Source organism: Vespula pensylvanica, chromosome 25, assembly GCF_014466175.1.
Source record: "Vespula pensylvanica isolate Volc-1 chromosome 25, ASM1446617v1, whole genome shotgun sequence".
Taxonomy (NCBI): Eukaryota; Metazoa; Arthropoda; class Insecta; order Hymenoptera; family Vespidae; genus Vespula; species Vespula pensylvanica.
The window spans coordinates 422,730-439,285 of NC_057709.1; the positions used below are offsets into that span (position 1 = coordinate 422,730).

The 16,556-nt window shown below is 30.6% G+C and overlaps 3 protein-coding genes across 15 annotated transcripts in view; 1 reads left to right on the forward strand and 2 right to left on the reverse strand.

The window, feature by feature from the left end:
* Nucleotides 1-6,032, reverse strand: part of LOC122637335 (zinc finger protein 652-A-like) — a 16,737-nt gene extending 10,705 nt beyond the window's left edge. For 3 of the 12 annotated variants that reach the window (XM_043829397.1, XM_043829395.1, XM_043829400.1), the window contains exons 1-8: nt 4,193-4,435; nt 2,169-2,363; nt 1,968-2,017; nt 1,405-1,752; nt 1,158-1,298; nt 866-1,026; nt 476-763; nt 48-288 (exon numbers count right to left, since the gene is read on the reverse strand). In XM_043829397.1, the coding sequence (XP_043685332.1) occupies nt 48-288; nt 476-763; nt 866-1,026; nt 1,158-1,298; nt 1,405-1,752 (1,179 nt within the window). In that variant the 5' untranslated portion in view covers nt 1,968-2,017; nt 2,169-2,363; nt 4,193-4,435. The other 9 variants (XM_043829398.1, XM_043829404.1, XM_043829407.1 and 6 more) reach the window with 9 other exon arrangements.
* LOC122637339 (phospholipid phosphatase 6) lies at nt 4,779-7,270 on the forward strand. Of its 2 annotated transcripts, none has more exons than XM_043829410.1 (5): nt 4,779-4,797; nt 6,215-6,290; nt 6,396-6,530; nt 6,620-6,719; nt 6,869-7,270. In XM_043829410.1, exons 2-5 carry the CDS (start codon nt 6,282-6,284, stop codon nt 7,249-7,251), a joined length of 627 nt encoding a protein of 208 aa, XP_043685345.1. In that variant the 5' UTR covers nt 4,779-4,797; nt 6,215-6,281; the 3' UTR covers nt 7,252-7,270. The 2 variants fall into 2 exon arrangements, with proteins under 2 accessions (XP_043685345.1, XP_043685346.1); XM_043829411.1 differs by lacking the exon at nt 4,779-4,797 and adding an exon at nt 6,118-6,142.
* Nucleotides 7,271-8,012: 742 nt separating this feature from the next.
* Nucleotides 8,013-14,926, reverse strand: LOC122637338 (alpha-tubulin N-acetyltransferase-like). The gene is made up of 9 exons (XM_043829409.1): nt 14,884-14,926; nt 14,660-14,849; nt 12,633-12,782; nt 11,762-11,933; nt 10,797-10,938; nt 9,954-10,050; nt 9,780-9,867; nt 9,589-9,635; nt 8,013-8,348 (listed from the first exon to the last, which is right to left on the reverse strand). The coding sequence occupies exons 2-9, from the start codon at nt 14,761-14,763 to the stop codon at nt 8,078-8,080; spliced, it is 1,071 nt and encodes a 356-aa protein (XP_043685344.1). The 5' UTR covers nt 14,764-14,849; nt 14,884-14,926; the 3' UTR covers nt 8,013-8,077.
* Between the last annotated feature and the right edge of the window lie 1,630 nt (nt 14,927-16,556).

Genomic DNA, 16,556 nt, shown 5'->3' on the forward strand with positions numbered 1-16,556 from the left:
TTTTTTTTGTAAAATGAAATTTGACATTATGTTCAATGTATTATTACCTTTTTCAATTGAACCGTACGGAAGATACAAATATCGCAACAAAAGTAACGATCGTCTCGATGCCTTCTCATGTGTCTACTTAGATCAACCTCGGATGATCTATCAGCACCGCATACTGCACAACTAACTCTTGTTTCTGGAGCCGTACCTCTCGCGTGTGCCCTTAAATGCCTTTGGAAAGCTTTCTCGATCGTACAGGCATAGGAACATAAGGTACATCGATATTCCTCTCTTTCGTATCTAATTTTTCCGAGAAAACAAACGATAAACCATAATCAAACAAAATCATAAAAATGTAGATTAAGAGAAGAAAAAAGAAAATGAAGAAGAAGATGAAGAAGAAGTAAAGGATAGATGACTTTTCATTTTTTGATAATTTACATGTATCAAAGAAATATATGTAAAAAAATGATTTGGACTTGAGTACCTATACCTGACGCGTTGCAAGGCCAGCGTACGTTTCTTTCCGGTAGGTGTCATTCCTTGTGCTACATGTGCTGCTACATGAGTTTCCATTTCGCATCTACTATTCGTTGTAAAATCGCAACCTGAGGCAGGACAAGTCCTTGATTCTCTCGTTTCCGTACCATTTAATGTCGGATGACAATCCGCAATATGTTTCCTTAAAGCTGGTCTAGTTGGGGCTACTACGTCGCAAGAACCACATGAATATCCTCGATGTACGTTATTAGCGTTTGGACTACTACCTCTTGATCTGTCTCAAATCATTTCAAAATTATTATTACATTTACTTATTGTACTGATTCGTTCAAAACAAAATTAATAAATAAATTTTTCAAACTGTGTATATATATACCTCTCCGTGTAAGAAGAATGCTCGCTTTCGGAATCACTATCGGAAGGTATATTTGGAATTTGTGTAGCTTCTAATGCTGCAGTAGCTGCTGATAACCTTCCTAACATTGCCGTATAAGCACCTAATACCCAACCATTTAACACTGGCGATATCGCACCTTCCTATATATGTATATATATATATATATTTATACATATGTACATATATATATATATATATATGATAAATATTTCTGATATTATATAGAAATTACATTAGATTTTATTTCTAATTAATTCAACAGATGACGTACCTTATCGAGACCTAAACAGGACATTGGGTTTAACAATTTCGTTGGGAAATTGTTATTAGTCGACTTACGCGAACTTCCGGTACTTCCTGTATCACTTTCCTCCTCCTCTTCATTTTCATTAGTCTCAATTTGTTTAGAAGTCTGAATAATGCGAAAATTTTTGTTTTGTTTTGTTTTGTTTTCTCTTTCTTTCTTTCTTTTTTTTTTTTTTTTTTTTTTTTTTTTTTTTTGACAAAGATTTACCTACTTGATTTTCATTTTCGTCGGGTTTTTCGATGTTTTCTTCGTTGCCTTCGTTATCATCGCCATCATCATTTTCTTCAGTACGATAAGTATCGTCTTTGGCCGATTCTAAATCGTTATTACTTCCGGAAGATTTCGTAACCAATTCCATTGGGCTATAAGGCGGCCCATTAAAAGTTAACGGCAATGGTACCATATTTGTTGTTGGTTGATGTAGGGCACTAAGGGCTAAAGCAGCCCTCGGAAGTATTTGTGACGCATTTGGGGGCAAGATTGGGTGATGTCTACGGGTGAGGCGTGGGTCTCCCCAAAGTTCACCCGCAACATGAAGACTCCAAATCCCATATTCCATCTAAAGAAAATTTCATAAAGATAGACACATATGTTCTGACGCGATCAAAATCGAAATAGAGAGTAAGAGAGATATAGAAAAAGAAAGAGAGAGAGAGAGAGAGAGAGAGAGAGAGAGAAAGATAGAGAGGTATAGAGAAACGAAGAGATTAGAGATCTAAATTTATTCGATGGAACAAAGATATTTACAAACAAGAGTTTTAACGAGCAAATTACCCGTCTTGTGATCTGTGACGTCAGACATGTGCTCCGGTTCGGTTATTTTACTGAAATAATTGAGAAAAATTAACTGTGAATGTTTTTGTGAAAAAATAAAATATCGCGCGATCGGCCCATAAATATATACATATATATATATATATAATATATAATCATACATATATATATATATGTGTACATATATATCAAAGAATTTACTTTTTTAAAGAAGAATAAGAAGATGGATTAGGGATTGGATGTGTCTCTTACAGGTGCCCCTCTGGTGGCCTACCGCAACTGTGCCCGATCGTCATTACGTAGTCTCATCCCCCAACCGTAACAGTAGTAGTAGTAGTAGCAGTAGTAGCAGTAGTAGTAGTAGTAGTAGTAGTAGTAATCGGTCGACGATCGGTCCTGAATAAGAATAAACCGTTTTTACAATGTAACCGGTACTCTAAATAACAAAATTTTTTGCCCCAGGTTTAGAATCGAACGGATAATGACAAATCAACGGGATCGAAAATAGAGAAAGAAATTTATGTTTTAATTATGTTAGAGCAAGCTGCCCGGATACGTGGTACTTGGCGTAGAAACGAACGAACGAACGAACGAACGAACGTACGAACGTACGAACGAACTCGCGATATTCCTGACCATCGGACCAACCCTCGTGCATGCATACTTTAGCATAACGTTCTCTATACAATATCTAGAAAGAGAGAGAGAGAGAGAGTAAGAGAGAAAGAGAGAGAGAGAGAACTACAGAGTTCGGGGAGAGATGATGGTGAATATGTGTGTACGTGTACATGTAGAGAGTGAAAGAGAAAGAGAAAGAGAAAGAGAGATAGGATCCCTCCCTCTCTCCTCGTATAAAGCGCCATCCTTCTCTCGTCCTACTGCACTGACCCCCCTCCCCATTTGCTCTCTCTTGCGAATCGATTTGTTATTGTTTTTGTGTCTGCGGTCGTCGCGGAACAGGAGGCGAATGGGGGAGTATATATCAGTGGGGTAGAGAGATAGAGATAGATATATATATATATGTATGTATAGAGAAAAAGAGAGAGAGAGAGAGGGAGGGAGGGAGGGAGGGAAGGGCCAGGGGATACTCGTACTCAGAAGTCTCGGTTTTTGGAATGGCTGGGGTAAAAGGGTAAAAGAGGGCGAGAGAGGTTGCCGGCGGCACTTCGTGCCTGGGATAGAGGTGGCGGTGCCGCTGGGATGGATATATACCACCACCATGGTTGGTTGAAAAAGAGCGAGGGAAAACGGGTGCTCGGGAGTATTTGGTAGGAGAGGAAGAGGAGAAAGAGGAAAAGAGGAGGAAGAGGAGGAGGAGGAGGAAGAGGAGGTCGAGTGCTGGACCATTGGTGGGAGATTCGCGAGGTTCTCGCGAAAACGGGTAGTAGTATGGTGGTGGTATGATGGTGGTGGTGGTGGTGGTGGTGGTGGTGTAGTAGTAGTAGTAGTAGTACTAGTAGTAGTAGTAGTAGTAGTGTGGTGGTGGTGGTAATAGTGGTGGTGGTGGTAGTGGTGATGGGGTAGTGGTAGTAACGACGGTGATGGTGGTGGTTTGAGAATATGGTGGGAGAATCCCTGGCAAGGAAGACTCGTGCGGGGTTTGGAGGGGTGCTGGCTCAGAATCAAGGGGGAAGGGGACTGAGGTAAGGCGAGGGATACTACGTCGGCTTGACAGGTGACAGCCGATCGGACCACTGACGTCACAGATCACTCGCTCGACCGCTCGCACGCACGACCCGATCAACGACGACGACGACGACTACGATAACGACTACGATAACGACGACGACTACAATAATCGACGAGTATTCGACGATGGTAGAGAAAGACACAACCAAGCAAGCTGATCGACTCTCTCCTCGTGGAACGTGTTCCTTCCTTTTCTACACTCGCGTTTCGTGTATCGAAAAAATGTACATATATATATATATATATATGTGTATAATATATATATATATATATGTGTATGTATAATATATATATATGTATATATATATATATGATATCGCGTATAAAAAGTCGCTGAAGAAGAAATGTATAAAAAAAAAGAAGGAGTTTAAGAAGGAACCGAAAAAAATGATATAACTATAACTAGAACCAGGCAACGTATTACGATTAAAGTGATATCCCGCGACTACACGTATCGTAAATAAATAAATGTTATTTAAAGAGATAGAATATTTTTTTTGGCGCTAGTACGGTAATAGGGTATTTACGGTGCTAACCGGCCGATATCCCCGCGCGACGCCTCTATCTCGTTACCATTACACTCGGATGTATGAAATGCGCCAGCGGCATACACCATCCCCCCACAATAGCCCTATTTATGATTGGGCAAAATTGCTTTCCATGCGCAGAATAAAATCGCGCGCGTCTGGAAAAATCCGCGGTGCTGTAAGCGCATCTCAAACGTATTCCCATGAAAGGGATTCGCATTCTTTCTTTTTAATTATCTCTTATCATCGATCATGATCGTTAAATTACCTTCCTTTTATCGTCATTGTCTTAGGTTAATTGTCGTCCTGTTATTTGGTATATTTCCTTTATTCGTTTTTATTCTTGGCGTCCTTCGAACAAACTTACGAAAAATTAAATATGGCGATATCCATGAGCATGCGCATAACAATCGCCACCCACGTCTACTATCCGCCAATCAGCGTTGGCCAATTTTATTCCGTCCGCCGTCGTTAGAGTGCGCCACCCTTGGTAACCTTCTTTTTATATCTTTTGTACGAACTACGCATGCGACGCCATTTTTTTCCTTTTTTCTTCTTTTCTTCCATCTTCTCATTTTTTCACAGCACCGGTGGTCACCACCACGAGGAAATGAGTATTTGTGCCCGTTTTTTTTTTTCTTTTTTCTCTCAATCATAATTTAACGTCTATCTTTATGATCTAAATAATTATATGAAAATTCAATTATTTACTCTTCCTCGTTATTTCAGGAGTTTCATAATTCTAACTAATCTGTTTTTTATTTTTTCTCCCTTCTTTTTTTTTTTACCTTTCCCAAAAAAAATGCTGTATCGTGAAAAGTTTTCAAACTGAATGGATACAAATTTTTTTCTATTTTCTGTACGATATTAAATGTACGATAAAAAAGATAATCTCGTAAATAATTACATTTGAGAACAAATTTTATAAATTACACCCAATAAACGTTATATAGTATAACATAGCTATAAGATTTGGTACAACGATTTTAATGATATACAAATAATCTTAATATAAAGCAATAAAATTTGATATGTTGAAAATAAACTTTACTTATACTTTTACCGAACCATCAATAATATCTTATCGTTGTTTCGTTTTTGATATTCGATATGGTTTTTATAATTTCTAACAGTTATAACTGTTGTCGAGAGTAAATTATCAAAATTTTCTATATAAATTAGAGCTTTTTAGATTTTCGTAATAGTTCTCGTATTTCCTTTATACTTTCTCTAATTCCGAGTACAAAATCACGTCTTATAATATTCTAACATTATACTAGACAATATAAAAAAAATATCATACTACAAACTGTGCTGATTATGTAATTGAAATGAACTAATTACAGACAGAACTGCTACTGCTAATTAATAACCGAACAACTGAAAACTTAAAAAAAAAAAGAAGAATAAAGAAAAGACATAGCTAACAAAAAAGATCAATTGTAACAAAAAACATCAGTTGTAATAGAAAAGATCAGTTGCAACAAACGAGATTAATTTTTTTTTTCAAATTGTCATGAGAAATATTGATATATCAATAAATATTTACGAGATGTATTACAATATTTCATTCAAATCAATCACAATATTTAATGATTATTAATAATTAACGTTTCACAATCATACCTAAGATTTTCTTGAATTCTGATTTAATTTTATCCATCTTGAAGGAGAAACAGTACACAATGAAAATGTTTAGACACGGAGATAAAAATGTAAGAAGACTTCGTCAACCATAAATAACCAACGTTTCAACCAACGACACTATTAACATAAGAAACACTATGATCCGTTCACTTTTCAATATTCTTTCTATTTCTTACTTCTGATCATCCCACTTCTTTTAGGCTAGTAATACTATATCATTTAAATGTGTTTGAATTTACGTTTACAAATTTCGCCGTTAGCTATTAGCGCCACTAACATTGTTCTTTTTTTTTTGCAAATTTCTAAATTGCTGTATGTTAAATTAAACCTACTATTTCAAAGGTAACGGTACGAGTTTATTATTGATCTAATATATGATTTTAGATAAAGATAACGTAAAACTGTGATAATATTTTTTGGGCGTGATCATTCGAAAATTTATTCAACAATTATGGATCAGGTATTCCTTTTGAAATCAATAATATTTTTATATATTCAATCATATATTTCTGTAATAACAATATTTTCTTATATTAATATTGTCTTTTTGTTATTTTCTTTTAAGGAAGAAAAACGACAAGTCCCTTCGTTTTTGAAAAAGATTTTAGATCTTGATGTTTATTTAACAAAGGTTTTTGTAAATACATTTGAAAAATATGTATTGATAAAGCAGCTCCAAACACATTATAAAGCATTAGAGGTATTTATAAAAGGCATATTTAAGTGAAACGTGTTACGTGTTGTAAAGGTTAATTTTAGAGGTTATAATTAATAATTTAATTTTCAAAGATATCATGCCATGGAATTCCTTGGATTGCTTTGACATTAGCTTCTATATGGATTTTTCATCTTACATCTCTTTATCAACTACAAGTTAATCTTTTTATAGGTAAGTAATAAATATTTGTAAATTGACAATGATAATTTTCACTTCGAAGTGAAAAATAATATCTGGTGAAATATGTTTCATTTGAATTTGTATAAGATCTGTAGGATATTGTTGATAAAACGTATTATACATAATGGAAATCTCTTTAGGTTTCTTAATTGATATATTGTTAGTTACAATATTGAAAGCATTAACAAGAAGAAGACGTCCAGCGGTTAATGACGATCCATTTTCGATAGGGCCTGACAAATATTCTTTTCCATCTGGTCATGCTTCTCGTTGTACTTTTATTGTCTACTATTTTTTGTATTTGTGGCCAATATCTGTCATTTTTGCACCATCATTATTAGTTTGGTGTACTTGCGTATGTTTGTCTAGACTTTTAATGAGACGACATAATATACTTGATGTTCTTGTTGGAATAGTTTTAGGCATTCTTGAGGGAATGTTTATTGGTTATTTATATTTAAGTCAAGATACATGTATAAATTTAGTAACTTGGATTACAAACGAAAAAATAGATGATGTATAAATTGATTGATATTTAAATATTCCATTTGTTATAATTTCTAATGAACCATTTCTTTTTTCTTTCTGTTTTTATCTCTTTTTATAAATATCATTATAATTCAATATACATGTTTTATTTGATATTGACAAATTGTTCTTAAAGGGATTGTGATTCTTTAATTTTGCCAAATTATTTACTATTGTAATGAGTTGTTTTTTATTTTTATTTAATTCTTAAATTATCTACATGTGTGGACAAGAAGTGATAAAAATATTTCAGAATATGAGACTGTAAAGTATATTTTCTACGACTAGATGTTTACTTTACGTGACTATAGAATTTATATAATTAAATCTTAATCTGGTTCACACTTTTCTTTTTTATCATTTTTAAAAACTAGTCTGTTATTTTTATTATAAATTCTATAATTTACTATCGATGCTTCTTTATTTTTTTTGATAGGCATCATTAATTGTACTCTGTATCGATAGGCGTTAACTAAGATGATATTAATATTGTATATGTGGTTATTATAATAAAAATTAAGTACCAATAGTTAAATATATTTAAAAGTATATATATGTATATATATATATATATATATATATATATATATATATAAATAAATCTTAAAAAGAAAATAATTAGAGATCGTAAAGAAATAAAAATATATATAGATACTTAAATTAAACGGAGAAATCATGCGAAAAAAGTTTTGTCATAAAAACATAATACTTTCCTTTTACATAATGAGCATTACATAAGAAGTATTTGAACAGGAATTACTGTAGCATCAAATTTATTTCTATTTCGTTCGTGATAATGTCATTTATAAACGTTCTTTTTTTTACCATAATGGTGAATGGTAAAATTTAAGATCGAGATGACCATGCTGATTGTTTCCAGTGACTTCTTGACTGCACGAAGGCGATGCTTTAACAGTTTTTTCAGTTTCTATTATAACAGGAGCGAATGATGTTGCTTCATTATTAGGAACAACTGTTGTTGATATAATTGGTAATTCATTTGTATGTTGCTTTTGATCTTCCTCCGAATACAAGCTTAAAGATCGAGGTCGTTCCAGTTTTGATGTAATAGAAGAAGAGATAACGTCCTCGCTGAAAAGTTAATCTCTCCGTGAAGACGTAAAAACGTAAATATAAATAAGGACATGCAATTTTCTTTATATACAATATAACATTTCAGTGATTTATGATTTATTTTATTTGACATAAAAAATTCGAGAACACACATATGAAGAGCGAAAGGTACATAAAAAATAAAATTGCAAACAAAGCGTCAACCTTCTCTGAAGGTTTAGGAATGATCTAATGATAATGTAAACATCGCATAGTTTTAAATAAGGTTATTCATTAGATAAATTTTACGAAAAATATATATACCAATTTCTTTCTTAATAATAATGTATAATCAAAAATGTATTAATAATGCAACGAAAAATATTTTACAAACAGCCAGAAATTTTGCGTAATTTTTTATAAAGATTGCACGGTTAGTGTACTGATTTATAAGATATTTTGCTAAAACAATAATAAGCATAAAATTATTCAAAGCATGAAAATAAAAAAAAAAAAAAAGAAAAGAAGAGAAAAACAAATTGAATAAATGAGATCGGTGCAAGTGATTTTAAATATTAGAATATAAATATCACAATTAACTAATTATACACTATATGCATGTGTAAAGACATGCGCTATTAAGGTGTTTAAAGTATTTTTTAAGTGCGAGTATTTATTAACAAACAATGCATTGAAGTATCAAAACGACAATGCTTGTTTTTATATAATTTATGAAATAACTTCTACTAATATAAATATTTTTCTATCACCTTTGAACGTTAATAATTCGTCAAGAATAAATTATTTAAATAAATATATGTTAACATTTGTAATAATTAATGACTATATTCTAAACAAAACTCACAAGTTTACGTCTCTGTTATTTAGTAATACTCGAAAAATATATATATTTTATGCATTAATTGCACAAAATTGTTTTGAATTAACATATAAATAATAATCTAGATAAAATCGAAAATAGATTTTTTCTTCTCTAAACTATAATTTAAAATGTATGCGAAAAAAAAAATATATATATATATATTTTTTTTTTGATAATTATAATCATTCCATCTAACAATTCTGGAACGAAGTTTGTAATTTTTGTTTAAAATAGAAATATGAATCAACTCTTCGCTAAGAGTCCTGATTCTCTTGTATATGAAAACAAAGAAAAAAAGAAATATAAATTGTTTAACTAAATAGTTTGTACAAATGCTTTAGAAGACCGCACAATAAATTTCAATCCTTGATACACTGTTACTCCGATTTTACTCACCCTGTACGTTCAACTGATTGACCAAGCATCGCAGTATTATGGATTATCTAGAAAAATCAATTGTCATTGTCAAATATTACAAAATTACGGATAATAATTACGAGACATAGTTATGTAAATACATATAAAAAATTAAATGATGATACAATTGAAAATTTTATATTTAATATTAATTTTGAAGATATACTCACGTTTGCCATTGAACAAGGCGGTCGTCCAGCAGCGTATCTACCGTAAGAACTACGAGTAACTGTAGAAACATACGGTATACCATTTGTACTAAAAAAAAAAAAAATTTATTTTATTAATATTAATTCACATTGTAGATATATTTCTTACATGTATACTATTTAAAACACACCTACCTATTACTTTTTGCTGCATTATTATTCGGTGGTGTTCCAATATCAAAAGAATGTCTTGGTGGTAAACTATATCTGTTAGCTCTGACATCTTGAATTTCTAAAAAGAAAAAGAATAATAAAAAATAAAATACAATTGAGAAATGTTAGTCGCATTGTAACACAGTAGAAATTATACATTAGTTCCAAGTTCTTTCTAAACCTATTATTTTGTGAATAGGAAATAAGTTGGTATATTTGTAATCGACATGTAAATCTAAGTCAATCCTTGACTTAGATTTATATGTCAATTGAAATCGTGTTCTTAGAAAGTGCTATAAGCTTCTTTAAATTAATTATCAAATACTATTGATTGTTATTTTTAACTTTTTTCTTTTCTTTTTTTTTTTTTTTTTTTTTTTCCTTTTCAATGCGATATTATTGGCAAGTATTTGACCTATATATCAGACTGACTGACCTTGACATGTACCTTTTTCGTACCTTTAAAATGAAGTGGGATCGACGATGACTCGACTATGGCCTTGTACTTTTACGGTGTTATTGAGATTACCAGACGGTACTTTGTATGATTCTCTCTCTCTCTCAATATTTTACACAATGATATATACATATATATAAATCAATATAAAAATAAATATAGAAATATTTTTATATATGAAATTTATTTATCTTCGCATCATCGATTAATTGATGGTAATTATTACATAAATAATATAATTCTTTCTATTTCTTTTTAATCAGAATCTTTTACTCAACTCGTATTTATTGATTTTATGTATACTAGTAAACACGCATAGGTGTTAAGTTCTTTATCGATTAAACAATAAGAAAACAGAAGAAACTCACCGTCATCAAAAAATCCATGGAACACAACGAATTTGTTATTCTGCGGAATGATTTTCGACAGTCCATAATGTTTTTGTAGAAAGGCAAGAAATTTCTCGGAAGGTCGGTCGATCGCTAATTTCACCGGCCTAATATTTTCTTCCTAGAAAACATTTTTAGAAAATCCAAAGAGAAATGGTTCATACGAGTTATTATTAACGTTTAGAGATATTAGAAAGAATATATATATATATATACATATATTGTTTTTTTTTTTTTTTTTTTTAATTGTACATATTAATAATTATAATAATTGACCGTGAAATATAAAACGATTCGAGTACGTAGAAAGTTTGTTGATCTCTCTGTCTCTCTATTTCTTTTTAACGTTAAGATTTATCTAATAAAAGAGAGCACAGGGAGAAACGTTGCCCATGCACCATGGATTAGATAGAAATCAACGAACCGTGTCGAAATAAACGGACCTGCACGAGTTCAATCACCTTCTTTCGACTCTACCTTCGAATCGTAACACCCACCTAAAGTTTACATCTGCTAATCACTTTCTGTCATGTTAGATCATTCTTCATATTATAGTTTCTTTCTTTCTTTCTTGGTCTTTTCAGAATAATACGAAAAGTAAATTTATAAAGAATGTTAAATAATCTGACGTAAGAGAAGATTCAGATCTCAATAAAAACTGGATATTTTTGATCGTGTTAATTATTATTTTATAAAGAAATAATGAGCGGAGATTATTGTCTACATTTAAACATTTTACTTGTATTTATTAATTTTCTTTTTTCTTCTTTTTTCTTCTTTTTTTTTTTTTTTTGGACAAAGTACCTGTTGTTTAAAAAAACGTATGCTATGTATGTGTATATATATATATATATATATATATATATATATATATATCGATTTAAAACTTAAAAAAAAATCTGTTTTAATTAATTAAAAAAAAAAGTGTATTAATAACAACTTACGGACAACATGTACTGATAAAGAATATTTCCAAGTCCCATACGTTGTCGAGATTCATGAATATAAAAATCCAAGATACACCGTGGTCTCAATTGATAATTCGCTCCCGTTTCGTCGAACATGAACAGATTCTTTGATCCAGTTTTCAGCAAGCCTACTACGCTTCCCAAGTTGCTACGAAAAAAATTAAAAAAATGTAAGATACGTGAAGAAAATATATTTAAATAAGATTATCGTGAAGTAACGTTTAACATTGACCTACTAATTCATCCCTCGCGTGCTTTGCCTCCACCCTTAAAAATAAAAAAGAAAACAAAACAAAAAGAACCTTATCGTTATCTCGATCTTTCGATTATCTCTCGTTCTTGGATTAGATTATTACTGAGCACAAAAAAAAAAAAGAATTAAAAAGATAATTATTCATATATAGTTAATCGAGCAATGACGAACGTTGATATAATAAAAATGAAAAATAAAATGAACGAAACATTCTTCGTTCTTCGTTCCATTTTTAGAGAAAGAGTGAATAAAAAAGAAATCAAAAAAGAGAAAAGAAAAAAAAAAAAAAGAAAAAAAGAAACAGACTGAAAGACGTATTTCCTGCAGTAAAACCCAGCTTCGTTATCGATCCACTATACATATATATATTGCTAGATACTATGAAAACCTTTCTGCTAGAAAATATGTATATAACTCCTGTTATTCGTTCAGATTGTATTTTATATTTTGTTCTCCAAATTATTATTATTGTTTATTGAAAAATGATAACGAAATGATTTTTAAAAATTTCTTATAAATATGATCAATTCAATATGAAAATAATGAATGTAAGATGAAAACAAAGGGATAAAAAGATCAAATGATAAAAATTACTTGTTCGCTTCGCTGTCTACAAGAAGATAAACAATATGATCAGTGTCACGAAGTTTAACAGCACTGGTTATTGATTTACTCAATCCTTGAGCTTTCGCAGAAGCCTCTCCCATGTCATCCAAAATTTTACTTAATTGTCGTTGACATTCGCTGTAACATTATCAAAAATTATTATTTTTATTTATTAGTTTTTATACGTATAAATACATCTAACAAGTATAACAATTTTTTTTTTTATTTTTTATTTTTTTTTTCTTTGGAACAGTCAAATTATAAATATCAATGAAATCGTGCGTGTGAGGAAAAAAAAAAAATTAAATTAATCGTTCGATGATATACGTAATGCATAATAGAAAATTATTACGTCACGAATGCATCGTTACATAATACACGTTGGCATGCTCGTTGTATTACAACTTTCAACTAATCTTGTAACAGCTAATATGGTGTGTGTTCGTGTGTGTTAATAATATTTATGCTTGAAATTTGAATTTTTATTTGATTTGAATTTTTAATTCGACTATAGCATACTTGTATATAGTTTGACCGTATCATAAGTTTTGAAAACGTAATTATTGTCTATAAGTTACGACCTTAACACCGATCGCAATAGTTTAAGGATAAACGATATAATAAATATTTTTCTTAGGCCACTTATGTATGTCACAAATAGAAACACAGATATTTAGTATATCGATTAATTCGTCAAGTTATATCTAGAAATAGATTTACAGTATCGTAGAAAAGTTAGCAAGTTGTACGACATTACGATTGACTAGTAAGTAATATAAAACGACGTTTTCATTCTCTCTTTCCCTCTTTTTTTTTTTTTTTTTTTTTTTTTAATAATAATAATAATAATAAATCTCTCAATAATGAATTATTTCAATTATTTCTTATACTCCAAATCTCAATGCAATATATTCAATAAGTAATATAAAAATAATTAAATTATTGACTAAATAATATATTCTTTTAATCGCAAATTTCGCTGCAATGTAATTTCGTAATAATTAACATAAAAATTATTAATCAAACGATAGACGTATATAACGTTGATTATATATTTCTTTTTAATCGTAAATTTCAATATTAATTATCGTGCAAATTGAAATTAATTTTTATAAACACGAAATATTTATAACGTTTATTTTAGCATATATGAATAGATACAACATAGTAGCACGTTATTACTATATGTATTCGATTCCTCACGTTACTGTATTCTGGTATGAATAAAGTGCAAAAAGGAAAGATGAATCTGAGAGACAGAGAGAGAGAGACAGAGACAGAGACAGAGAGAGAGAGAGAGAGAGAGAGAGAGACAGAGAGAGAGAGAGAGAGAGAGATAGTTTTCCACATAATAACGGAGCAAATAAGAGAGGGGAAGCGGTGAGAAAGCACTCTACCATTTCGTCATAGACTTCCGTGAACGTTCGCGAGTCACTGCATAAGAATTTCTTCCAACATATATTTTTTTTCCTTCAAATTAAAACTACACAAACATACATAAATCTTTGTATATTTATCAGTAACAAAATAAGAAAATATTACGTTTCATTTTACAAACTCTTTTTCTAGATATCGATACAATAATAATAATCATCGTCGATCATAATCGATCATTATCGATGTAATCGATATATCAATGAATTGATACGTTTACGAATGAAAATGTCGAAAGATTCTAAAGAACATATCGATTTATATTTTTGAGAAAATATTAATAATTCGAGTAACTTTTTTCTTTTCTCGTAATCGTAAATAATCATCATGGAATATAATGATGTTACGTTATTACGTATAGAAATTACGCATCGATAATAATTGGGCGAAGCCTTCCTCGCCCACTCAATTTCGCGCCAGCGTATTAGCGTTCATGTAATGACCGGTTAATAACACAAGTGTAAACGTCCTCTTACATATGTTACTTACAAGTAAAATAAGAAAACAAATAAACAGACAGACAGACAGACAAACAAATCGAAATATAGAATTATTATTATTATTATTATTATTACTCTTACTTTAATTCACGACGATCTCCTTTAAAATCTTCCGGTATGAGAATATGAGTAACCTTGTTGATCTTCCTTGGTAGAAGTTTATTGACGTTGAACTTGAACTCCATCTTTCGAAATATCTAGTATTTCTGGATTCTCAAAAGACAAACTGATAATGAGAGATATGTTTCTATATATATGTGTATGTGTGATCGTAGGTGTGTGTGTGTATATATATATGTGTAGGTGTGTGTATATATGCGAATGTGTGATTCGCGTAGATGTCACACTTTTTTTCGTATACTCCCAAAAAGGTTCCTTCCCTTTTTTTTTTGTTTTTTTTTTTTTGTTTATATTAATTGAATCACGAAGTTCTGCTTTTTTCTGCTCTTTTCTTCTTTCTTCTCTCTCTTCCTCTTCCTTTTTTCTTTTTTTTTTCTCTTTTTTTTTCTTGTTTTCTCTTAAACGACACAACGATCGAATAACATTCTCTTCTATTTTTCTTTTATGTACGTAATGTCGGTGATGTAAAATGTGATATATATATGTATATATATTTATATATATAGATATATATATATATATATCTATTTGTAGAATATATTTATTAAGGTGCACTGTCACCGACAGGAATGATCTTGGCGTCGTCCATAGCCCGCAAACTTCGGATAATACGAAATTCTTGTTTAGGAAAAAAAAAAAAAAAGAAAAAAAATCGAAATATTGCTTCTTTTATATATATATGTGTGTGTATGTGTATGTGTGTGTGTATGTATATATATATATATTTTTATTACTGTCAGATTATAAGTCGATCTTTTTATAGCTCTTCATGAAATCATCATTTCGTTCTTTCTTTTTTTTTTCTTTCCTTTTTCTTCTTTTTTGTTTTGTTTCTCTAAATCCTAATTACGTCGTGACGATATTGTCGTAGATAAAAACTCGAGATAAGAAAATAATTGGACTTTTTCTTCTCTTTTCTTTTCTTTTCTTTTCTATCAAAGAAAAAAGATAACCAATCAAAAAACGTTCTTAACAACAACGTCGACACAGTCTTGACATAATACAGTCAAACCTTTATGATTATCTATTAATCTTTCTCTTACGTATATTAATAAAACGTGTCCCCGTAAAAAAAAAATTAGATAACTGTAACGATAAAAAATTGCGTTGATTTTCTCTCTCTCTCTCTCTCTCTTTGTATCTATCTTTATCTTTTTTTTTTCTCTTTTTGTATCTTCTTCGATCGTGTACGTCTTAACACTTTAATGTCCTTCACGGTACTCACAGCCACCGTGATACGAGAAACCGAGTAAAGAGAGCGATGTGTCTCTCTTTTCTGAGGGATAATGTTAGGTAGTGAGGGAAACCTTCGCGCGCATGATTACTACCGACTGACCAATCAGCTCCTCGCGTTAAAGGATGCTGAAATGGTCACGTGATCAGTGTCTCGAAATGCCGGCCAATTTTAAAATTCGCTACGATACTAATACGCTTGTCTCGACATTATTTTAATAACAAACAGATATATTTGATTCGAAGATTGATTTTTGATTTGAAGATTTGTTTTTCTATCGCTATATATAATAATTATGTTTGTATTTGATTTTTCAATAAAACTTACGAACATTTTCTTTGGTTATATACCATAGATATATTTAATTAATTGACCAATAGGCTGACGTTATTACATATCTATGTGTACGTAATAATGGCGGTCTATTTTAAATTTTAGTTAAATACATTTTAGTGAAAAATATCGTCTTGTTTCTTAATGAAAAGATATATTGTTATTGGATTTAAATATTTATTATTATTTAATATGACAAATCGTATTTCTTGTATTATTTAAGATTGTATTCATTGATTATATTAGATTTAATATATGTATTTTATGATTGGCCAATAGGTTGCATAGTAG